The sequence below is a fragment of the Oryx dammah genome, unplaced genomic scaffold, assembly GCF_014754425.2.
Source record: "Oryx dammah isolate SB20612 unplaced genomic scaffold, SCBI_Odam_1.1 HiC_scaffold_6, whole genome shotgun sequence".
Lineage (NCBI taxonomy): Eukaryota > Metazoa > Chordata > Mammalia > Artiodactyla > Bovidae > Oryx > Oryx dammah.
The window spans coordinates 22,068,259-22,094,775 of NW_024070190.1; the positions used below are offsets into that span (position 1 = coordinate 22,068,259).

The 26,517-nt window shown below is 39.8% G+C and overlaps 1 protein-coding gene across 2 annotated transcripts in view; it reads right to left on the bottom strand.

Moving 5' to 3' along the window:
• Positions 1-1,261: 1,261 nt before the first annotated feature.
• NRG3 (neuregulin 3) overlaps positions 1,262-26,517 on the bottom strand; it is a 1,219,292-nt gene continuing 1,194,036 nt past the window's right edge. The window contains exons 7-10 of one of the 2 annotated variants that reach the window (XM_040242573.1): positions 13,963-14,090; positions 8,936-9,106; positions 3,430-3,501; positions 1,262-3,197 (exon numbers count right to left, since the gene is read on the bottom strand). In XM_040242573.1, the coding sequence (XP_040098507.1) occupies positions 2,690-3,197; positions 3,430-3,501; positions 8,936-9,106; positions 13,963-14,090 (879 nt within the window). In that variant the 3' untranslated portion in view covers positions 1,262-2,689. The remainder of the gene's footprint in view (positions 3,198-3,429; positions 3,502-8,935; positions 9,107-13,962; positions 14,091-26,517) is intronic. The other variant, XM_040242574.1, reaches the window with a different exon arrangement.

Genomic DNA, 26,517 nt, shown 5'->3' on the forward strand with positions numbered 1-26,517 from the left:
TAAACACTTCTATGTAGGCATGTGAGCTTGAAAGACAAGGTACCGACGTCTCTAGGTGTTGGCCACATTAGATCAGCTTTGAGAATCCTGATGCTTATCAGCACTTGTCTGCTGGTGCCCAAAGAGATGCTTTTCGAGTCTGAACGCTTTTCATAGGAGAGTTTCATATTCCAAAAGGAGATAATGGTCACCTTCAGTGGTCATTTAATAATTTCTCTTTATGGAGGATTTCTGTCTCCACTATCAATTTTGACATAACTGTATCTCTAAACTTTACATCAGGCTGCTGGTGGACATGCTTGATGTTCATACCCTTTAGAACGCATGAGGCTGTTTCTAAGCACAGAATACATGGTTCTACTTTAACTATATAAGGGTTGGATCAGGACTTAAGCTTGATTGACAACTTTTGATCTTCTTAGAGTAAATGATACATTAGCTTCATACAGAACATACAACCTCCTAATTAAGTAGATTCTGTATGAATTCATTTAGATATGCAACAGGTAACATTTTAGTGAAAAACCCAAGACAAGCTTGACTTCAACAGACTTGAGAAGACTTCCAATGAGTTTGATAATTGTGAAAAATTTAAATATAATAACACATTGGGTATGCAAATTATGGGGTTTTAATATACCTGTTAATTAAGACTGTCTTTCTCAAAATTTCCCCAAAGATGATATTTCTAAATGAGAATTTAGATAATTGAGATATTAAAAACATATAATAATCTTTTGAGTCTAACAGTATTACCTCTATATTCAAAATAAACAATTAGTGACTACCACAAACCATTTTGTTAAATATAAAATGTGTTTCTACCAAAATGTTTTCAACGTTTGAGACTTGAGTTTCCACTAAACAGTGTTAAGAACACAATGTTCTTTATTTTCCCTGTATGACATTATGCCTATTATCAAAGAATATTCTCAAAGAGCAATTTGCAATGTATTTTAAGCAGAAACAGCTTAATCTTAAATAAGAACTGTATATATTCAATATTTGATTCAGAAAGAGTTACATTCCTTTTCAAGGGAATGTGCATCTTCCACAAAGAAATTTTAATCAAAGTTTTCCCAAACTTCAGTAAAAGAAATCTTTTATATACTTTCAAATACTGTGCCTTTTTATTTAAAACAGTGTAAACATAACAACTCAACACCACCAATAATTGGAAAAAGACTTGGTTATGCGAACACTAATTTCCTTGATTGCCCCATGAAAAGAAGGGTAAATAAAACAGACAAATCTTCAGGAGAAGTTTCAGTTCACCTTAGCAGTGGTAAAAATATTGCTTTATTCCAAATGAACATACAGCACAATTTACTGTTCTTTGGGGGACTTCCTTTGAACTGAATAGGCTGGGCTTTGTGACTTCAACAATTTATTCTTTCCATATTAACCACAGAAGCCAATGTCTTGGTCCACACATGGTAGACTCTCTATAAAATAAATAGTAATGAGGATGATGAGAAAGCAAAGGGTAACCATCAATTTGATCATTGGCTTGTATAAATAATTTAAGTACGCGTGACTCAGAATAAGTACACATCCCCAACTTGCCTTGTGATACTGATATCATTAATGAGCCAATAGTTGTTCCTCTCAAAAAGATTCACATCAGAAAATGGTCTAGACATTGTCAAGAGTTTTGTAGGACCCCACCATGCAAGTGATCTTGATTTATAACTGAACTTTCTACTTAATGGAAAAAATTTAAAGTGAACAGATCTACGAGGGAAATTTTTTTTCTTCTGAATATTAGATTCCCTGATGTTTCAGAACAAATTTTTAGCAAGCTGAATACACACACACATGCACACACATACACACAATGAACATATGTGCATACAGCATACCGGTGCTCAAGTGAGCAGGCCCTCACATACACACACACACACACACACACACACACACACAAACACACACACAGGCACACACAGTGAGAAATGCTCCTTTGGAGCCCCTAAACAATCTCAAAGGAAAACATTTCTATTAGCATGATTTTAGTGACATGACATTTGTGATGTTTTTTTCTCTTTTTCTATAGTAATTTCCTACCTCCCTCTGAGATTCTGTGCCTTCAAATTTTGGAGGAAGCTGGCACATAAGAGTGGCTAAGATTGCCCCGTGATGCCCTCTATCTTCTGTTCCTCTCCTTTCAGAGTCTTTGTGCCATTCTTCAAAAAGTAAGTAGAAAACATTACATTGGTTGACATGACATAACCTGTGATGAGGCTGTCGAGTGGATAGAGATTTAGGGTTTGAGATTGGCAAGCCACATGGCAAGGGCCACCTGCTCACTGGCACATTCGCCCTCAGCATACATCTCTTCTCTTTGAAACTGGGTAACTGCCAGCACTTTATATGAGGCCACTGGCACTGTGGGGCTGAAGGTCTGAATTGCCCACATCTACTAAGAGCCAAAGAGGACAGTGTTGGGACTAACTGAAATTGTATTCAGAATTCTACCCAAAAGCTTTAGTTGTAAGCTTTATCCCTCCTGAAACATTTCTTTCCCTTTAAAAAAATATTTTGTTAAAAAACACTATGATATGAGGGCGATAGACTATTTGGTTTCTTCTAAGTAGATGCTCTTAAATTAATGCATATAAATAATTTGTATTTAATCTCCTCTCTTTCCTGTTGAGCAAAGCATAGAATGCACAGATTTCTACATCTCGAGTCACTTGGTCAATGCAGGGTCTCTTTGTATTTCATTTCTTAAGACAAATTGTGCCTCTCGTTCTGATTTGGCTGTGGGACTCAGGGGAAGAAAGGCTGTGTTTTCACTCGCACTGTCCTCGGTCTCTACGCTGGCCAGTTCGTAGTCTTCTGACCGCCTGGCATCAGTCAGAATTCGAATCTGCTCCTGGACAGTTTCTAGCAATATTTTCACTTCTTGTTGTTCTGCTATAAGACAATCGCTGACTGGAATACTCACATTGACAATATCAGCAGAGTAGGAGTTTTTGCACCATTTGATGCTTTTGACTTCAGAAATCCCTGGCATTTGCATGCAGGTTTCCTCTAGACCCACTGAAGGGATGATGGGCACGGAACTGGCCCTTGGGGATGAGTATCCCATCAGGTCCTTTTGCTCCAAACTATTAAAATAGGAGTTTGTCTCTCTTGAAGGCAGTTGCATATTTATTGATGCATTTTGTTGGGTTGTTAAACCATTGGCTGAGTACCTGAAAAAGAAACAAAGTGTAACATATTCTGCTCCCTGCCCCCCAATATTCAGTCAACAAAGCACTTTCCACATGCATCATCTCACTGACTTCTCACAGCAACCCCATGAGACGGATACTATGTTCCCAGTTAAACAGAGAAGTAAACTGAAGCTCATAGAGGTGAAGTGACTTGCCCAAGGTCACACAGAAAATAAGTGACAGACTGAGACTCAAACCCAGATCTTCTTACTTTAAGTCCAGGGATCTTTCAACACACCACAGCTGTATAGGCAGGTGGGATATAGTCTTCCTGACCTCTATCCTAGAATACAAAGTAAATGGGGATTGAGCAGGTAAGAGTGTGGCCCTTCCATAGCGACAAACAGGAAACCCATAATGGCATTACTCCACTCCATCAACCTGACCACCCTCTCAGCCCTGGTTTAGTCCAGTAGACTCCTTCTGTCTACCCTAGGTGGAGGCAATCAGGAAGCCCACTCCAGCATCAGAATACTACAGTCCTAAGTTTCTCTGCTTCACACTGACTTTAGGGAGACCAAGTCCAATTTCCAATGGACTGTTCTGTAGGAACTCACTCACTGCCAGTTTATAGAGCCTAAAAGATGGGATGAGAGGCATACAATTCCCCTGTCTGCCCAAGAAGAACATGCGGGAAGTTCCACGGGGCCTCAATCAGGTCAGTAATGTTCCTCACATGGTTTCGGGAGCCAAGTAAGGTAGTTTATGGGTGCATGATGATGGCTTGTCCAGAATGCCATCATGACATTCCAAGTCATTTAATATGCCAGAATCTAGCTGGCCCCCTTCTTGGTTGTTCAGAGCTGGTGAATTTTCCATTTCTTCTGAACTCTCTAAAGCCAAAGATTGGAGCTGAGGTATGGTAGATTCACAAAAATGAATAGTATTTATCCTATTTCTCAATTATTTTTACTTAATTTTAACCTTAAATTAAAATTAAAGCATAATCTAAACATTTTCACCCTCGATATAATAAACCTCATTCCCCTTGTCTAATAATGTAAATAAAAATGTTTATACATGGAAAGAATAATTGCAACAAAGTGTGTTGCATACTAAATAGAAGCCTTTATTGTAAAGACAAGCTAGGAGAAATTTAGAGATCTGTCTTTCTGCCAGACAGCACGAAAAATGAGGAATGGCTTTAGGTTGCAGTTCCATCCTCTCTCACTGTGCCTAACATGGAGTTGGCAAGCAATAAATTTTGATGGAATGGACACAGGACTACATGAACAGATCTTCAAGGTAAACACTCTCTTAATATCCTAGTTAACACAACAAGAGCTAACATTCACACAGAGCTTTCAGAAGGCACTCTCACCTCTAATTACTTTATTGATTTATATAACACTGTGTGGTTTATTATTATTACCATATAATGGATGAAAAAACTGGACTAAGGAATACCCAAATGACTTGCCCCAAATTATACTCGTGGTAAGCAGCAGAGGAAGCAGTTAAAGCTATGTTGTCTTATTTTGTTACTATCAAGGCCTTAAATGAGTGGGCATCCCAAGGTGTATCCCAACCTTTTTTGGGAAGTAAAATCTTTACCTGCAGAAACTATATAGGCACATAGAAGGAAATTCCCTAGGGGATCTTACTCCTTTCTCCTTAGTGTTATATGACTGAAAATCTGAACCTTTAAAGTTTCTGATCAACGAATCAATTTCAACAAGAAGGAAGGTGCCAGCTTCAAGGCTTCTGTGTTCTCTTCTTAGCACCATTAATGTGTATGAAGGTAGAGAATGTCTGCTGTCGGATTCACCAATGGCACAGGGCCAGGAAATTTTATTAGGATAAAATCATCTTTCACACAGATATCATCAGAGTATATCCATGAGTAGAATCTAACAGGTTGAAAAGTAGTGATGACGGATGTCAATTTTTAATACCTGGATCTGAACATATTTGTAAAAATGATGGCTAAAGGTGTAAATATCTTATAGGATTTAGTCAACCGACATTTTAACAAGTCCATAATGTGACATGACTAAGAAGTAATCAAAGGCAATTCAAGCCAGACTTGGAGCCATCTTCCAATATGCCTGTGGGCTGCCCTGGACGGCTCAGCAGTAAAGAATCCTCTTGCCAATGCAGGAGACCTGGGTTCCATCCCTGAGTCAGGAAGATCCCCTGGAGAAGGAAATGGCAACCCACTCCAGTATTCTTGCATGGAAAATCCCATTGACAGAGGAGCCTGGCAGGCTATAGTCCATGGGGTCACAAAGAGTTGAACATGAGTTAGTGACTAAAGAGCAGCTGATAGATGAGAAAGGAAGTGCAGTTGACTTACGCGTCATCTCACAAGCCAGGTATGGGTCACATGCTGGCAACAACTGAAATCTAAAATGCTGCCCTAACATGGAGGTATACTTTAAACTATTAGAACTCTCCAAAAATGTGACTTTGTTTTGGATCAGAAAAGATTTCAAGTTCCACCACCATTACATTCTCTGGAGTCTTAGACAAACACGGAAGCCTCACATTAATTCTCTCATTCATTAAAACTGTCAGGTTGTAATGCTGACCTGGGGGCTGCTCTGAGGACTTGCTGAGGTGATGTCTCTGCATGAATGAGCAGAAGCACACTGGTGGTCCTCCCTTTCTTCCTAGAGTTGCTGCAAGTGTTCTAGCACTGATCTTTGAGTAGGAGGGGACACTACTCTCCAGAAGTTTAAGTTAAATTTCTCGATGTGATTCTTGATTAGAAGATACTCAGAATTCTACATTCCATCATAGTCAATGACGGTCACATTCTATCCATAAGCTCATCATTCATTGACTGTCAAGAACCAGTTTGGACTGCCCCTCTTCCGATGATCCCTCAGCAAAGTAAGCACATGTGCCATTTCCTTTGTAGCTATGTGAACAAAGCCTCCTTTTAAAGAGGGAAGATTTCAACAACTAGTCATTTCATTTGATTCCCAGGAATTCAAGGGTCAGGCTAAGAAATATGTGTTTCCCCAGAGGACTCTAGGACCCAGTTCTTGGTGCAAATGGCATTAGAATGAACAGACTAACTTGAAGGAATCTAATTTTCCCTCTGGAGCCATACAATTAGAGATTCCACATTTATACGTTGCCATTCATGACATTTTTCTTCATGTTCCTTTCTTGGTTTAGTGGTTTATTGAGGCAGAAAGGCTGGTATTCAATGGTTCTTTTACATGGGATATTTCATCTTTGGGTTCACCATTGAAATTCTTTTATCTTTCACGGATTCATCTCTAAACTTCATGAAGAATAACTGAATATAAGTTTGTGAAGTTGCTATTTAAGTGAGATGGATGAAAGTATGTTTCAGATCCCTTCTACTTTGAAGGTAGCAGTCTCTTGTGAGTCTAGCTCTTTCTGTTTAGTATATGAATCCATCAGTTTGATTTGCCTGACATAATGCAGTTCAGAGCTTTCTGAGCCACTAGCCATAGTCGACACCAACCCACTGATCAGGGGAAAGGCTCTTGAAGAAGCTCCTTTCCACCTGATTCCCTCCTCAGGCTTCACCAAGTCAGACAGTGGGTTCAAGCTGGGCTGAAGTTAGTGCCAAGGAGAGACATCATATACACTGGCAGTCCAACTAGCAGATAGCACCCATATGCTTGATAAACAAGTAGCAAATGGCTGACGGCTCTTATAAATTCATTCACTCCCTCTCTAGGCAAGGGCCAGATTTGAAAAAGGCTTTTAGCTGTGAAATTCTATTACCAATTCCATTTCCAGTCCGGTGAGATGGTCAGTCCCCCAGGAGTGGGAAATAACTGTTCTTGAGAACTGAGAATGAGATTGCTCCCTGAGATTCATTGGGCTGAGCACACAGTGACTTAAGAGTCGTCATTTATCAACACTGTGTACGTATCACATTGGAAAATGCATGTGGCCAGCCAATTGAAGAGAATATTCCAAACCCAATGATGGTTGAACCAAAACAAAACTGCTACCAGGCAGGATAAGTGTTAAGTCCCCCAGGAGTTAAAAAGCAAAACAGTGCCTGAACATGCCCTGGAAATCTCTGGGCCCTTGGAGATTTGTGTATGTTTGGTTCAACACTATGCCTGTCACAGAGCATCCTCTTACTCGTACATATGGAACAATAGCCATGGTAGTACCCAGCAGAGGAAAGAAAGCATGGACTGGGTTCTCTGTCCACTCACAACATCTCTGAGCTTGATTTCACCTCACTCATTCTCATTCTAACATTCATCCCGGGGCAGTGGGGAGAAGGTTGGGGGAATACCCAAATAACAGACATTGTTAGTGATTTAAGAAGAAAAATAATTATGAAACATAATTAACTATAGGCTAATGCAAGCCCCTTTTCCAGCCATAAGGCAAATAGAGATGCAAACTGCTTCCTGAAACTTGTATTATGTATTTTGGACAACTTAGCTATTATGTTGAATGTGTAAATCTCACCCCAGATCTGTACTGATAGATTTTACAGTCCAATTGGAATTGCTTCACAATTACAAAATTGAGACACAGGCTATTTATTTATTATCTTCTAGCCTTCCTACAGAAATCTATTGCTGAGATTTGTCAGACACGGCACTGTTGCATGTATATCTTGCCCAGAGGGAAAGACAAAGTTAAGAATCTGGGACCTCAAACCTGCTTTGACTTTCAACTTGCTACAGACTGGGTAGAAAAATCACCCAGACCAAAGAAATGTAGCCTGGCTTATTCAGAGAGAGAGAAGAAAACCTGATGCAGCAGGAAACAGGCTTGAGTGAGGGAAAGGATACTTAGACTTCCTGAAGTAAACCCTGATTGCGTTGCTCTTGAAATTAGTAGTAATAATTTAATAGTTCCCATGACAATAAATACAAGTGCCCCTTCTCTGCTTACTATGTGTCAGGCACAAGCTCTTGACACATGTCATTTCTTTTTAATCTGCCTGACAATTCTCAGGCAGGCTCGCACTATTTTGTTCAATTTATAGACTAGAAAACATAAGCTTAAATGATAAAACTTTCTCAAATTCAAACAAGTAGTAATCCAGCTTGTCAGTTTTGATAAGGGCTGCCATCGTTGGTTGGATAGCTTATGTCAGTTAGGTAAGTGGTGTCTACAGTTCACTCTATACTCCACTCACCATTCTATGAGCTCCATGCAGGTCCATGTCCTCTCATAGGAAGGCGCACTTTTTGCACTGCAAGGATGGGCAACAGCCACTGAGTCCAAAGCCCATTTTTCCACCCCTGCACCGTGAGTGAAACTAGAGCTCTGAGTTCATCTAGTTGTGCCTTGACAATATGCTGTCAGCATTGACTGAGACACGTTCAAGAATGCTCTATGGAGCAGATGCTACTTCTGTATTACCAGTAACTGCTTATGGTATTTTCCACAATAGTCATTAGAGAATTAGGTCTTTTTTTCCCCAAAAACCTAAGGATGAAGGAATACTTTTGTCCTCCTAAGAAATCCCTAGTTTTTAAAGTCAAAGACACATTCCCAGTTATTTTAGAAACTGCACTAAAACATAGTGTAGATATCTATCTACTTAATATTACATTTCTTTTCCATCTAACATTTCCCTAATATCTACTTCCATTGTATCTATTCTTTATAGTTATTCTTTTGTGGAACAAAGATGGAAGCAAGCATAAATAGCCAATTAGTGATGGAAATCAGTGAATAAAATCCCAAAGAACATTAAAAACTCCATTTAAAACTCTAGGAAACCCTCCCTAAATTCCATTGCTCTTAAGACCTACCCTTGGCAAGGTATCGTATCCTGGTCTGGGATCCTTGATTCCTCCAGTTGCTGATATGCTGGTCCCACAAGTCCACCCAGCCTACTTCGGGGTGATGGGGGTGTCCTTCTGAAGGCATTCCTATGGAGCATACCACTCCTTTGCCCTGGACTGCAGCAAGAGGAGAGGGTCCTGCTGGTGGAAAGAAAATCAACAAACAAATTGATCATAGCCATTTCCTCACAGGTGGCTGCTCAGACTCTTTAAGCACTGTATTTGCACCCCAGACCCTCAGAGTTCTAGGCCAGGTTCCATCCATGCCTGCAGGATGTCAGCTAGGAGGGATTGAAAGTTGCTGAATCTATTTTATCTTTGGACAGACGAAGAAGAAGAGATGTTCAGTTCCTCTGTTTCTTGCATTCCTGTCTGGAGCACAATGGACTAAAATACTGGCGGCTTTCCAGCCTGAGAGGTGAGCTTAAAGAATGCTCCAGTTCCTGATTCCCATCCTCCCTCGCCATCCATGCTCCAGCAGGGCCTCTAATAGAAATAAACATGGTCTTGTTATTAAACAGTGACGAGAACTAAACCCAAGAAGCCTTAAGGGGAACATGTCAATGGGGTTAGTGGTTGAACAAACAAGCCTTATTTTAATTGCCATTGTTTCCTTAAAATATATGTCATTTACTTTTCCAGTTCACAATCTCAAATTTTCATAAATCCTTAGAACCTAAATTATTTTTCTTTTGAGGTTTCCTTTTCCTAACATTTTTTTTGAATTAAAGATTCTTTAAATTCTATAGTGTTTTACAGTTTTCAAAAGATTCACACAATTTTATATAATCCCATATCAACCCTTTGAGTTTACTTTTAATAAATGTCTGATCATATATTTCATTTGATTCATACATCCAAATAGCCAAATAACCATATGTTATTTGCTGACTAAGGTCCATCTAGTCAAGGCTATGGTTTTTCCTGTAGTCAAGTATGGATGTGAGAGTTGGACTGTGAAGAGGCTGAGTGCCGAAGAATTGATGCTTTTGAACTGTGGTGTTGGACAAGACTCTTGAGAGCCCCTTGGACTGCAAGGAGATCCAACCAATCCATTCTGAAGGAGATCAGCCCTGGGATTTCTTTGGATGGAATGATGCTAAAGCTGAAACTCCAGTACTTTGGCCACCTCATGCGAAGAATTGACTCATTGGAAAAGACTTTGATGCTGGGAGGGATTGGGGGCAGGAAGAGAAGGGGACGACAGAGGATGAGATGGCTGGATGGCATCACTGACTCGATGGACATGAGTCTAAGTGAACTCCGGGAGTTGGTGATGGACAGGGAGGCCTGGCGTGCTGCAATTCATGGGGTCGCAAAGAGTTGGACATGACTGAGTGACTGAACTGAACTGATCAGATGCTATCAAGGGGCAAATAGCATACATGGGATATACCTCAGGTAAGATCCCTACATAGATTATATTAAATAAAGAACTAGACTCTCTATAGGAATCACTTACTAATTTGCCACATTACTAATTCCATCCATATCTATTCCTCTCTCCACGCCACTGAATTTACCCTACTACTGTGTAAACTGTAAGAACTCTGTTCCTGTGTAAACATTCCCTGAAATGCCTGTAAGATAATTTAGAATGTTTGTGTTACATTCTCATTTAACTTTGAAAATAGCAATAAAACCATACACAGAGCAAAAACATTTTCAAAATTTCAATATGCCAAAAGTTCTAAAGGAACCAATTCTCCCGAAGGAATTTGACCCATATTACTACATTACATGGAGTTCCATAACATCCCCCCCCCAACATTACTGTTAATTCCACTTAATAAATATAAAACCTCTCCTAGGTTATTAATATTTAGGGTCAGGATTTGAAAACCTGACATATGAGTGCTACTAGCCACCTTCCTGGGTTTGGCTAGGGAAAGCGACCACACTCTAGAACTTCATATTTGTCAAGCCTATCCCTAACTTCCTGAGTTTGTGCAGATACCAGATTATACCTAGCATGGTTATTACAATTTCATTCTTCAGCATAATATTTCTAATGTGTTGAATCTTAAAATGCTTAACAAGGGACATCTAGCTAGGTCACTAAGCCAGCAAGTTTAAGGAGCTCCATAATAACCGATTTGTTTCTCTTCCTTCCAGTTTCTATATACACTGTCCAGTGGCAATTGTGAAGTTCACAGAGCACTCAGGCTTGGATGCTAGAATTAGCTGCACTGGGTCTGTATGTTACTAGCAGCATAATACTGGGGATAGTACTTGTGCCAGTCAGAGTCCTGGAGGGAAATAAATGGCATCAGAAATTGGATCATTTGGGAAGATTTTGCTGTTTACAAATGTATGTTCACTGTTTGAGGGGAGAAAAAAAGAAAAACACACAACAGGATACTATTGTACGGTGACAATGGCAAGCTGTTACCATCCTTGTTACTGAATGGACAGGAGGGAAGGAGCAGTTACCTGACTGAGGAGAGAAAATGGTTGTAAGAGGAGGCCACCTGGCAGGTGCTGTTGCCCCCAGAAGAGGGGCCATAGCTAAGGCCACCAGGCAGGGAGGAAAGGGCAAGAGCGCTAGGACCTCACTGGCCCTGCCCTTCCCTCACTTGCCTGTGCATCGCAGTGAAACAACAGAAGTCCAAGGGCAAGAGAAGGTGCTGCCCGTTTTAGTGCACAAGGCAGGGCAGAAAAAGGTAAAGCCTAGACATGGTGCATGTGTTGCGGTATTTTCATAGTATTGCTGTGGGGATTAAAGAGCTCAAGTATGTAGTGTTTATCAGGAAATCTGGCACTTGGTAAGTGCTCAGCACAATAAGTTCCCCAATTCCTCTGCCCAAACTGACAACTCAAAGGCTCATACTAATCACTGAAAACTCTGGAATTATTTTACCTTAAAAAACCTATATTTGTCCTGGCTATAAATGAGTTATATTGCCAAAATTAATGTACTAAGTATGATATGACATAATAGATTGCTTCTTTAAAATAAAGGGGGGGGGTGTTGGACTAAACATGAGAAATAATGGCTTTGAATTAATAGCTTTTGTTTCATAAATGAGTTATCCAAATGAGTCAGATTTGCAGTACACCAAAAGAAATGAATTATTCATAGCTAGCCAAAATGGCACAACAACAAAGTCTACAGGTATGAACTAGTAACCCATCTTAAAAAACAGTTCTATACCTATTGATCAATCCACTATTCAAGCTTTATAACCCAGTGGCATTCAGGAAGTTATGGAGCAGTTTGCAGGATGTATAAATCAGTGACTAGGTTATCAATCACAAAAACGTTTAAGTCTACTGCATGTTTTACAAAACAAAAGCTATGATATATTGAACTGTAATTTACAAAGTTCTAAAAGCACTTTATAAATCAACCCTTGCCCATCTATCAGGACACAATGCACGCCAACCAATACTGCAGAGTCATTGAACCAAACAAAAAAGAAGACCTCTTAGAGAGTTCCTTATTTGACCTGTGAGTGATTCCTAGAAGCCATAGTAGAAGCCAAGTTTAGGAGGGGGTGTATCAACAGACAAAAATAGGGATAGGGTTATTGCAGGTCAGATACATTAGAAGCTGCCATTCTTTATCCTATCAACTTTAAAACATGTATGACATAATATACTTTATTTTACTTGATTGGATGAAATACTGCTTTAATATGGATTACAATCTGCAGAGGGAAATATGTTTTTGGAAAAAAAAATCTAAAAGGCTGATAATTTTCTATCTAATTTCTTAATTGAAGAACATCCATTAAGTCCAGTGAACTTAAAATGCTTTTTCATAGGGAAATATTTGTAAATTCCCCTACTGATATAAACCAAAAGTTATACTCAGTAGCTAAAGCAGTTATCCAGTGGCCAAACATATGTCATCCTGTGTTGAAAATATTTAACCCCTTTTTTTAAACTTAGCAAACCCTTAATATCTCAGTCTCTACTCATGTAGATTAAGAATAAAATTCACCATCGAGTACCAATGATTAGTATCCAGAGTAACATGAAAATCCCATAGTAAATGTGGTCAGCATCAGTAAAATCTTTTGGGGGACTCCTTCAGAGGTGATAGAGAAGTTAGCTTCTTTGAACAATGCATACTTCTCTCACAGTCGTTTCCAAAATGTGGCTCAGATATGTGAAAACCAAGGGTCAACAACATTTTTCTTTCATTGCTGGAAACAACTTCTTTTTTTTACCTTTTCCATTTAAAAAAATATGTATTCTCTTCATAATTTAAGAATTGTTTTTAACACTGTACTTCCTACTAAGCAAAGAAAGCTTAAATCTTTGGACAACTTTCACAAAGATGGACAATGTATTTTTGGATGTACATAAACATAATGTCCTAGCAGGTCTCAACTGTTGGCACCTTAGAACAAAGCTTTCAGTTTTTGGAGTTCCAGATTCCTTATGTATAAACATAGCATGTGACTAGAAGATGCTGAGAATGTGCTCAGCCTCAGAATGCTATAAAATTGAAAACTTTTACAAGATAACTTTATTTTTGGCTTTCTTCCCCAAATAGCCAATTTTATGGTTAGAATGTTAAAAAAAAAAAAAAAGTCCCACTCCATTGATAATGGAGGATCTAATATTAAACCAAGAGAAGATTTAGCAGGATTCTTCCTCCATGAGAACTATGTGTGAAGATCTGGAAAATGTGCTCTCAGCTGCCTAGGGAAGAATGAGTCATTAAATCTACAGTGATAGGGCAGGCTAGGAAAAAACCATGTTCTTAATGATTTTTCAGACAGCAACTGTTTAATTCACTGATCTGCATCTGCAGCCCTGATGGGTATTGTTAATAAGTCCCTTTAGGCTTCTTCAAGTTACACTGCTGCCTACTGGTCTCTTGGCCTGCTGTAAGCTGCCTGAGCATCCACTCCATGGGCAACGAGAGGAGGAGCAAGAATGATCACCTCTCCTGAAAAATGTTGCTGTTCCTTGGCATGTGCTGTCCAGCATTACACACTGTGTCAACACGCCCATTCCCACCACGATTTAGCTACCTGTACCTGTGGTGTTTGACAGACTGGCTTCCTCTGTCGGGAGAAGGGACCTCTGGGAATGACTGGGGGCCGGCAAAACTTGACTCCATCATTTTCTCCAATGCAGTCACAGGATGCCTTTCCGCCTTTGAATACTGTGGGAAATCACATGCAAAGAGTTGAGCTGGAGGAGAACTTATGAGAGGAGGGCCTCTGACACTATAGCTGGGTATCAAAATGTTACTGGAACTTACCAGTAACTTTTCCACAGGGCACTGGATCAGGAGAATGATAAAGACATCATTTTCATCCCCTTTCTCACAATGCTCTCAACCTTTTGCTCCCAAAACTCTCTGTGATTAGATGAGGTCCATTCAACAGGGTTTTCCACATTAGAATCCTATCTTTTCATTTCAATTTTCACCCATAGCACACTATGCCTTTAAGCCAAAACCACCAGTAGTTTTAAAATTATAGTTGATATAGAATATTATTTAAGTTAATAAAAGGATTTTTAATTCAATGTACATTTTATGAAAAAATTAACTTGTTGTTGTTCTATTACTAAAAATAGGGATTCAATAAATGCTGACTAAATGAGTGAAGTTCACAACAGAAGTTCTTCATAATTCTGAGAATTACAAAAGATGATTTAGAGTGTCTGCCCACCACTCTCCAGCTTTTCCCTTTCATCCTGTTGCCAGGTAATTACCATGTCTAATAAGAGAAGTGTGCAAACAGTTTATTCTTTATAGTTATTAACCATTGGTTTCACCTTTGACTATGAGATATCACAAGGCACAGTAGCCTAAAGGAAGCCATAGAGTGGTGGCACATTAAGAAAAGCTTTGCCCCTAGGGAAATATTGCTTAGCATCTCAACCAGGCAGCAGTTGTCAAGTTTAACATTCCCTGGGCACTTGCACTTGAACAAGCAACAAGAAATAGCAAGTTTCTTTTCTGGAAGCTCCAATGGAAACTATGTTGAGAAATGACATTTTTTGAATGCTAATAACCAAAGAAGAGATTTTGAAATCCAGATATTCACATGTAAATGTAGAATTTCACATAAAAAGTATATATCTGCAGAATACATATATGAAAAGGTACATAACTGAACTCATGTAAAGAGAGGAAAATCAGAATAGGGCATGTTAAATTTCAGGAGTACATCCTAAACACAAAAATTCAAGAAAAATAAGATTTGTTGCTAACTTGCTGGGTACAGATTAGCAAAATATTCCAAAATTTTAATCACCCTACTCTTAGATGGAGACTACTACTTCTAGGGATTCCCATAATTAACTGTAAAAGTTCAAAATGATATAATCACAAGAGCATGTCACTGGTACAGTTGTTAATAACATGTCAGAAAACAGACACTAAAGAGAAGCAATTGGAAACAAGAGAAATAGACACAAATGAATACTATACAGTCATTAAAGAGAATAAAATCAAGGTACAAGAAGTATGCATAATATGAATTCACTTATGTAAATGAGAGAAATGTAGTAAACAGATATAGATATATATCTAAGTGTATGTATGTGTTTATATATGAACATATTTTGTTCTGTGTGTGTGTATATACATATGTATAGATTTTGTATGTACATGCCAAAGCCTTTGACTGTGTGGATCAAAAACTCTGGAAAATTCTTAAAGAGATGGGAATACCAGACCACCTGACCTGACTCTTGAGACATCTGTATGCAGGTCAGGAAGCAACAGTTAGAACTGGACATGGAACAACAGACTGGTTCCAAATAGGGAAAGGAGTACGCCAAGGCTGTATATTATCACCCTGCTTATTCAACTTGTAAGCAGAGTTCATCACGAGAAATGCTGGGTTGGAGGAAGCACAAGCTGGAATCAAGATTACTGAGAGAAATATCAATAGCCTCAGATATGCAGATGACACCACCCTTGTGGCAGAAAGTGAAGAAGAACTAAAGAGCCTGTTGATGAAAGTGAAAGAGGAGAGTGAGAAAATTGGCCTAAAGCTCAACATTCAGAAAACTAAGATCATGGCATTTGTCCCTTCATTTCATGTCAAATAGATGGGGAAACAATGGAAACAATGACAGACTTTATATTTTTGGAACTACAAAATCACTGCGGATGGTGACTGCAGCCATGAAATCAAAAGACGTTTACTCCTTGGAAGGAAAGTTATGACCAACCTAGACAGCATATTAAAAAGCAGAGACATTACTTTGCCAGCAAAGGTCTGTCTAGTCAAGGCTATGGTTTTTCTAGTAGTCATGTATGGATGTGAGAGTTGGACTATATAGAAAGCTGAGCACTGAAGAATCGATGCTTTTGAACTGTGGTATTGGAGAAGACTCTTAAGAGTCCCTTGGACTGCAAGGAGATCCAACCAGTCCATCCTAAAGGAAATCAATCCTGAATATTCATTGGAAGGACTGATGCTGAAGCTGAAACTCCAATACTTTGGCCACCTGATGTGAAGAGCTGACTCATTTGAAAAGACCCTGATGCTGGGAAAGATTGTAGGCAGGTGGAGAAGGGGACGACAGAGGATGAGATGGTTGGATGGCATCACCAACTCAATGAACATGAGTTTGAGTAAACTCTGGGAGTTGGTGATGGACAGGGAGTCCTGGTGTGCTGCAGTCCATGGGGTCACAAAGAGTCGGACACAAATGAGCAGCTGAAACGACCTGACTGATACATATGTTTCTGTGTGTGCACACAACCACATAGGATGCAGATGGGGGAAAAAAACAAACTATTAAGGTGTTATCCTTGGGAAAAACTATATTGGTGGGTATGGGCTATGAAAACTAGGAAAATTGTTAAGGTTATATAACTTTATGTTCAAAATCTCTATTTTTAAGTACTCCAAAATAAACCACAACATGTTAATAATGACCACATCTTGAATTAAAATATGAATTCTACAAAATGGACTTAAGAGAAGCTATTAAGAGTTCTTGCAAAATGGTTGAGCTGACATAGAACAAAAAGAAGATACAGAGATAAGGTGGAAAAGGTGGTTGTTTTCAGCAACCCCCAAATTACAAAAATACAAAATATGATGGAAGTACTTTCACATGTACTTCTTTGCTGACTAATGAAAGTTGTTTATCATAAATCATCCATGGAAAATTGAACTGAATCAATATGCTATTGAAAGGTAAATAACATCCCGAATTTCTACCTGATTTTCAAATTCTATAAAAGATCTAATAGGATTTTTTTTCTCCCAACTTCTAAAAAATTGCTTTATAAGACAAACACAGGTGCTGAGAAGGCTCAGCTGTAGACAGAGGTGAAAGTATCTGGAGACATCTCTGGCAAACTGAAAGGGGTAAATTCTGTGCTGTTTCTGTAGAGGGCTGTCAGTAGGTGACACGGGCCAGTGTTTCTAGCAAGGTCAAGAGTTTCTAGAGAAATTTCCAAATCATTAAAGGTTAGCAGCCTGTTCCTTTTTTAAAAACACAATTTATGTCAATCCTAATTCAAGTTTGAGGCTGTTAGTTCAGAGCCTCTGCCTAGACTGAGACTTTTGATCATGAGAGCTAGAGGGCCTTATTCAAAATCTGGCAAAAAAAAAAAGAAAGGCTTGAATAGAATCAACCTCTTGTTCTCCTTATTCATAACATTCATAATAGATATTAAGTTTTAAATCTTTTCTTTCAAATGCTTAGATTACTGTTATACTATATAGTTGCTTCCAATGATACTATTTTGGTCCATTAACACAAATTTGCCTCCAAAATTTATTATTGTGGCTCTTTCTCTTGTAGCCTTTTTGTGAATCATTTTCATTTCAGTGGCTGCATTTAGCCTAAGATGCAGGTTTAAATTGCTGGTATCCCTATCCAAGGTTGGTTGAGACAAGAGGGAACACAAAAAACCTAATAACTTGGCAATCATTCAAACTAATATTCTATATATATTGGTTGAAATGAATTTATAGACAGATTCCGTTTTTCATTTCTGACAAATAAAGAGCTTAAAAATCAATACAGCAAAAGAGACACAGATATGTAGAGTGGACTTTTGGACTCTGACGGAGAGGGTGGGATGATTTGGGAGAATGGCATAAAAAAAAATCATCATTCCTGTCCTTAAAATAAGAAAAAAAAAAAGCTGAACACATAAAATCAATGCCTATTCTTATATCCATCAGAGTGCAGGGCAAAACAGCATTCCAAAATCTGGAGAGAGAAATTCATGCAGAGAATCAATCAAGATCAGCTTAAGACAGGCTGGGACATGGGATCCTTCACTGCCTGTTGCTTGAGGTGATTCAACAACACAAACAATCTAAGGGACTAAAAATAACTGCATGCATGGGCAGTTGGGGCAAATTACAAATAAGATATAAAACACCAAAACCTAATGTCCACTTCCGAGATACCCAGAATAAAAGCAGGATACCACGCATGATCCCTGCACAAGGGGATGGGCAGAGCACCTAAGCTCACCCCTGGACCCACCCCCTGCCCTTACCCCATGTAAGGAGCCAGCTCACCCCACCTCAGGCAGTGAGCAAAGGAACCTGTCACTTGTTTTCACTCCCTCCTGCGGTAACACAAATCCTCATAAAACACTGTCTGAATCTCCTCTGGCCTCTTATCAATTTCTATTGATTAAAGAGGCCAAGAACCCTTGTCAGACATCAGCCTAAAAGGCCAAGCTAGCTGCATTAATGCGAGCTTTCAATTAGGGAAAGATACAAAATTAAATATTTTTGCTGACTCTAATATGAATTCCATGTACTATATGTTCATGCCACCATTTGGAAGGAAAGAGAAAGCTTGACTGATAGAAACTCTCTCATAAAACATACAGATTTTATTCTGGCTCTTTTAGAAGCAGTGCAACTCCTGACCCAGATAGCAGTCATCAACTGTAGGGGCCATTAGGGATGGACCTAATGTGAGCCAAGGGAACACCAAAGCTGATCACAGACTGCAAAAAGGCAGCCCAACTTCAGGAACCTGCACAAGGTATGGCTCTAGTGATTGGCCCCTGACCTCCCTAGCCTTCCCCAGTATTCCCCACAGGAACAGAAAAATTCTGAGAAATGGGGCTATGAGAAGGGAAACACAGAGTGGTATAGAAAGAAGGATAACATTCTGACCCCTGAGGTCCAACGATGAAAACTCACTAAGAGCTTACACGATGCCATCCACTTTAGGAGGGATGCACTATGGGGCTTGATGCCAAAGACATTTTTAGGAAAGGGGCTTAAAAGAACAGTAATACAAGTAATGCTTCCTATGATTTATGTGCCTGTTATAACTCACAGACCCATCTAATCCCCTCTTCATTACTCAGGCCAATTCAATACCAAGGGACATACCCAGGTAAAGACTGGGCAGTTAGATTTCATCTAAATGCCCCCACAATCAGGATATAAGTAGCTTCTGGCATTTGCTATTACTTTCACAGGATCGGTTGAAGTTTCCCCCACCTGTTCTGAAAAGGCTGTTGAAGTCTGTAAGTTCCTTTTGAAAGAAAGAATCCCTTAGTGTGGATTTCCAAAGTCCCTCCAGAGGGATACTGGACTCTCTTTTATGGCCAGAATTACACATGAGCTTACTGTGGCCCTAGGGATAGCCAACAAGCTACATACCTCTTGCACCCCTAGTCTTCAGGGAAGGTGGAGAAAATGAACCATACATTAAAGAAAACCTTAGCAAAGCTCTGCCAAGAGAATCATGAACCCTGGAACAACTAGCTTTCTATGGTACTTCTCCAGGTCCAGGTCGTCCTCAGGAGAGGTCTGAAGCTTAGCCCGTTTGCAGTTGCCTATGACAGGCCTTTTCTTACTACTGACGTTCTTCTAGATGACGAGGTAAGACAGACCTGAGATTATTAATCGAGGACAGGTTCAGAAGCAATCCAGGACTGTGCCCATAAGGCACAGCCAGCTCCCACTAAAAATGCAATGGAAGGGGGCAGCTTCTTCACAAATTAACCATGAGCACCAAGTTCTTCTGAAAACCTGAGAAAGAGGGGTCCCCTGAAGATCAGTTATCACCAATTTGGAAGGGCCCCTATAAAGGAATCAAGCAACTCCAGCTGCATCAAACTGCAAGGGATATATCTCTTGACAGTTGGGCACATTTGTCCAAACTAAAGCTTTTGTCTCCAAAGACCAGGCCGGTTACAAAAGCAGAACAACCCATCTGTGAGCCAGTGAAAAATCTGAGATAAACCCACCCCAAAGACAGGCACCATCTACAGCTAAGAAAAATTCTGGTTTGACTTCTGTGTGCCATTCTTGCTGCTGTACTCTGGTTTTCTCAGCCCCTCTTGCCAGGGAAGCAGCTTTCTGTGCTTGGTTTAAGGGAAATGCTCCACCACAGAAAAACTCCTCCTATCGACTGTCCATATTGCTAGTCCTGCTAACTAGGGAAGAATGGCAAGAAACTCATTTGTCAGGATGGCCTATAAATGGATTGATAATGTCCACTTCATGTAGTGCACTCTAGGGCTAGAGGAATTTTTATCTATAACAGGATCACTCTGGCTCAGCACCAAACCCAAAGAGCACTATGAAAGATCTTTGCAGGGCAGGGCTGGTGATATTCTGGCAGCTCCAAGGGAAGGCTTTTCCTGTCATGAAATGAGATTGAAAAATCTCACCATACAGCTTGGTTATATGATGAAACAGACAGAGCAGGCCTTGACAGGGCTTAAGACCTCTCTTGCTTCTTTTGACTACTGTGGTCCTTGACAGTCATCTGGCCCTAGATTACCTCGTGGCAGAACAAGGTAGAGCTTCTGTAATAACTAACACTTCCTGCACCTGGACCAATTCTACAGGACAGATAGAAGTTTGCATTAAGGAAATAAAGGGAATCCCTTGGTGGCCCAGCGGTAAGAACTCCATGCCTCCACTGCCATGGCCCTGGGGTTCAATCCCTGATCAGGGAACTAAAATCCCACAAGCTGTCCTATACGCATCCAAACAAAGGAAGTATACACCCAAGCAGAATGGCTTCACAACTTTGGCAAGGATGATATTGCCTCCACTGTCTCATCAACAGTGGAGCCATTATCATCTAGGCTATTTAGTGTCTGTTGTTATTCTCCTTCTTGTCCCTTGTTTTTTTAACCTTTTCATTAAGCTTCTATTTTCTAGGCTCCAACAGTTTCAAGAAAGGGTCACGATGTCTCAGAAAATTCAACCCATTCCAGTGGAGGGTATCCCAGGCCTCTAGAGGTCTTTGGAACAGTCAGCAAAGGAATTATATGCCTCTCGGGTAGACGAGGGTCTGTGGCCCCTTTCCAACAGGAAGAAGTTTCAGAGGAGACCTTCAGCCTCTTAACCCTTAAGAAAAAGAGCTGTAGCATCACTCAGGGCAGGAAATAAGACTGGCTGGGTCCTGGGACACTTTGCTGAAGTGTTTGAACTTTGCTGAAGTGTTTGGACAAACATTTCCTCCAGCAACAAAATACAAAGAATCTAAAAGGGACTAAAAATAACTACATACATGCAAACCACTTCAGCATTCATGCCTTGAAACCTCATGAACAGTATGAAAAGGCAAAAAGATATGACACTGAAAGATGAACCTCCCCACCACACACACACACACACACACACACACACACACACACACACACCACACGTTAGTAGGTATCCAATATGGTACTGGAGAAGAGCAGAGAAATAGCTCCAGAAAGAATGAAGAGGATGAACCACACCAGAAGTGATGACCGGTTGTGAATGTGTCTGGTGGTGAAAATAAAGTCCAGTCCAATATGGAAGTAAAGTTCCATATTGCATAGGAACCTGGGCTGTTAGGTCCAACAATCAAGGTAAATTGGAAGTGGTCAAACAGGAGATGGCAAGAGTGAAAACTGACATTTTAGAAATCAGTGAATTAAAATGGACCAGAATGGGTGAATTTAATACAAATTACCATGTCATCTACAACTGTGCACAAGAATCCTGTAGAAGAAATGTAGTAGCCCTCATAGACAACAAAACAGTCTGAAATGTAGTACTTGGGTGCAGTCTCAAAAATGACAGAATGATCTTGATTCATTTCCAAGGCCAACCATTCATCATCACAGTAATCCAAGTCCATGGCCCATCCACTAATGCTGAAGAAGCTGAAGTTGAACAGCTCTATGAAGACCCACAAGACCTTCTAGAACTAAAACCAAAAAAGATGTCCTTTTCATCATAGGGGACTGAAATGAAAAAGTAGGAAGTCAAGGGATACCTGGAATAACAGGCAAGTTTGGCCTTAGAGCACAAAATGAAACAGGGCAAAGGAGAACAGAGTTTTCCCAAGAGAACTCACAGATCATTGTAAACACCCTCTTGCAACAACACCAGAGATGACTCTACACATGGACCTCACAGATGGTCAATACCAAAATCAGATTGATTATATTCCTTGCAGCTGAAAATGGAGAAGCTCTATATTGTCAGAAAAAAAACAAGACTGGGAGCTAACTGTGGCTCACATCATGAACTCCTTATTGTGAAATTCAGACAAATTGAAGAAGATAAGGAAAACCATTAGGCCATTCAGGTATGACCTAAATCAAATCCTTATGATTATACAGTAGAAATGACAAATAGATTGAAGGAATTAGATCTAGAGTGCCTGAAGAACTATGGACAAAGGTCCATAACACTGTACAGGAGACGGTAACCAAAACCATCCCCAAGGAAAAGAAATGCAACAAGGCAAAATGGTTGTCTAAGGAGGACTTACAAATAGCTAAGAAAAGAAGAGAAGTGAAAGGTTAAAAAAAAGAAAAAGAAAAAAAAAGGGTGGAAGGGTACCCATCTGAATGCCAAGTTCCAAAGAATAGCAAGGAAACATAAGAAAGCCTTCTTAAGTGAACAATGCAAAGAAATTGGGAGAACAATAGAATTGGAAAGACTAGAGATCTCTTCAAGAAAATGAGAGATACCAAGGGAACATTTGATGTGAAAAGAGCACAATAAAGGACAGAAATAGTAAGGACCTAACAGAAGCAAAAGAGGTAAAGAAGAGGTGGCAAGAATATACAGAAGAACTGTACAAAAAAGGTCTTAATGACCAGATAACCACAATGGTGTGGTCACTTACCTAGAGTCACACATCTTAGAGTATAAAGTCAAGTGGGTCTTAGGAAGCATTACTACAAACAAAGCTAGTGGAGATGATGGAATTCCAATTGAGCTATTTCAAATCCTAAAAGAAGATGCTTTGTAAGTGCTACACTCAATATGTCAGCAAATTTGGAAAACTCAGCAGTGGTCACAGGACTGGAAAAGGTCTGTTTTCATTCAATTCCCAAAGGGCAATGCCAAAGAATGTTCAAACTGCCCCCAAATTGCACTCATTTCATATGCTAACAAAGTCATACTCAAAGTCCTTCAGGCTAGGCTTCAACTGTACATGAGCCAACAACATCCAGATGTACAAGCTGGATTTAGAAAAGGCAGAGGAACCAGAGATCAAATTGCCAACATCCATTTGAAAAAGCAAACGGATTCCAGAAACACATCTATTTCTGCTTCACTGACTATGCTAAAGACTTTGACTGTGTGAATCACAACTTTGGATAATTCTTAAAGATATAGTAATACCAGACCACCTGACCTGCCTCCTGAGAAACCTGTTTTTGGGTCAAGAAGCAACAGTTAGAACTAGATATGGAACAACAGACTGGTTCCAAATTGGGAAAGGAGTATGTCAAGGTTGTATATCGTCACCTTGCTTATTTAACATATGTGCAGGGTACATCGTATGAAAAGTACATCATGTGAAATGCCAGGCTGGATGCTCACAAGCTGGAATCAAGATTGCCAAGAAAAATATCAATAACCTCAGATATGCAGAGGATAGCACCATTCTGGCAGAAAGCAAAGAAGAACTTAAGAGCGTTTTGATGAAGGTGAAAGAGGAGAGTGAAAAGACTGGCTTAAAACTCAACATTCAAGAAACTAAGATCATGGCATCTGGTCCCATCACTTCATGGCAAATAGATGGGGAAATGGAAACAGTGACAGATTTTATTTTCTTGGGCTTCAAAATCACTGTGGATGATGGCAGCAGCCATGAAATTAAAAGACACTTGCTTCTTGGGAGAAAATCTGTGACAAAACTAGACAGTGTATGAAAAAGCAGAGATGTCACTTTGCCAACAAATGTCCATATAATCAAAGCTATGCTTTTTCCAGTAGTCATGTACTAATGTGAGAGATGGACCACAAAGAAGGCTGAGCACTGAAGAATTGATGTTTTTGAACTGTGGTACTGGAGAAGACTCTTGAGAGTCTTTGGGCAGGAAGCCAGTCAAACCAGTCAATCCTAAAGGAAATCAACCCTGAATATTCATTGGAAGGTCTGTTGCTGAAGTTCTAATACTTTAGCCACTTGAAAGGAAGAATTGACTCATTGGGAAAGACCCTGATGCTGGAAAGATTGAAGGCAGGAGGGTAAGAGACAGACAGAGGATGAAATATTTGGATAGTATCATTGACTCAACGGACATGAGTTTGGGTAAACTCTGGGAGATAGTGAAGGACATGGTGTGCAGCAGGCCATGGGGTTGCAAAGAGTCTGACACGACTGAGCTACTGAACAACAACAACATTGCAGAGTTGGAGCAAATTAGGAACACCACATAGAAAAACGCCAAAAACCCAACTGCTGCTTCTGAGATGCCCAGGATGACAGCAGGATACTAGGCATGATCCCCGCATACAGCACCACCAAGTGCCCACCTAAGCCACCCTTCTGGCCTGGCCCTGGACGCCCCCAATACTTGCCCCATGTGAGGAACCAGTTCACCCCTGTCCCCTCCCCCTCAGGGGGTGAGCAAGGGAAGCCAAGAACTCTGATTAGTAATAAGCTTACCTGTGGGAGAATCTGCCAGAAACATTAACTGGGTGAGGACACTTAAGTGGCAATTTTAATAATTTTTGGAAACTTGCATGTGGACTAGAGGGAAAGTAAAAATTATCTGAGGGCTGCAGTTAGGGGCTGCTCTCACACTTTTATGAGTTCAATCTCCAGGACTAAACCAGATTCTCACAACAAAGAACCAAAAAAAACAAAACAAAACAAAAAAAAACCACCTCATACCTCTGATGAGAAAAGGAGAAAATAACCATTCAGAAATGTATGCAGAGTGCTCCCCATTATAAACTGTCTACTTTTCTGTGAAAAGAGACTCGACCAGAGCCTGATCTCACCTACAGGAAGATGGTTTCCCTCAAGAAATGATTGAAGGTGAAAAGACAAACCATTTGCAGTAGAGTTCCAAATAATTTATGTGGATACTCTGCCTTCACAAGGGTGAGCACAACTCTCCACTCCTTAAGGGTAGTCTACACATGATTGCTGCCTTCCAAACAGAACTCTGTAGAAAGTGAGGGGCAAGAAGAATTAATATCACAGTGGAAATGTCTCACATTTACCACTGCATATGACAAAAGAAATCATCAACAGTGACAAATTAGGACTTTACTGATGGTCCAGTGGTTGGGAATCCACCTTCCAATACAGGGGATGCAGGTTCGATCCCTGGTCAGGGAACTAAGATTCCACATAACATGGGGCAACTAAGCCCGTAAGCTGTAACTACTGAGCCTGAGCCCACAGGCCACAAGGAAAGACCCTGCATGTCATCACTAAGACCCGGAACAGTCAAATAAATACATAAATATTTTTAAAGTGACAAATCATATTGATAGTATGCACTTTTGATAGGATGTGAAGAAGTTGGCACTTTACCTTATTGTCTTTCTCACAAAACCCCATAATTCCCATCTAATCTTGAGAAAAACATTGAAAATATTCCAGTAGAGGAGTATCCTAAAAAAATACTTGACTTAAAAGCTATCAACCTCATTAACATAAGAGAACTCTGACAAACTGTTACAGCCAAGAGGAAGTTAAAGATATGACAAGTAAATGTAATATGGTGTCCTGCACTGGGTCTTGGAACAGAAGCAGCAATTAAGTAAAAACTAAGGACTTGTGAATAACCATGGATTTGAGATAATAATATACACAGTATGAGTTCATTAATTGAACACATGTCCCACATCAATGTACAATGTTAATAATAGGGGAACCGGGGTACAGCGTATATTGAAAATTTCTCTACTAACTTTGCAACTTTTCAGTACATCTAAAACCATCCTAAAAAATAAAGTCCACTTAATTTTTTTTTTAATTTAAACAAAATATACACAGCAATAATAATAATAATAATAGTAACTTAGAGACAAAGGCAGTATTCATTTTTCCTTTAGTTTCCTGAGTAGCTCAGCTGTAGGCAAGGTGTAAAACCCACTTAGTCAGCCAGAGTCTGCACAACCCTCCTTAAGGGCAGTTTAACTGACCAGGATGATCGCTTTTGACATTTTATACTTGTGCCTACAGCATTTGTTATGGTTCCTTCCAAAATGTATACAGTTCCTCCCTGAGAGGAGTTAAAATGGGCAAAATTTTATCTCATTCATCTGATGGTGTCCCCAGTGAAGTTCAAGTGCCCAGGCCAGTGGCCTGCCTGGCTCTCCAATCTTAACATTGCTATACAATGTTACAAAATATGGCAGTTGATTCTATGTTTTTTCCCT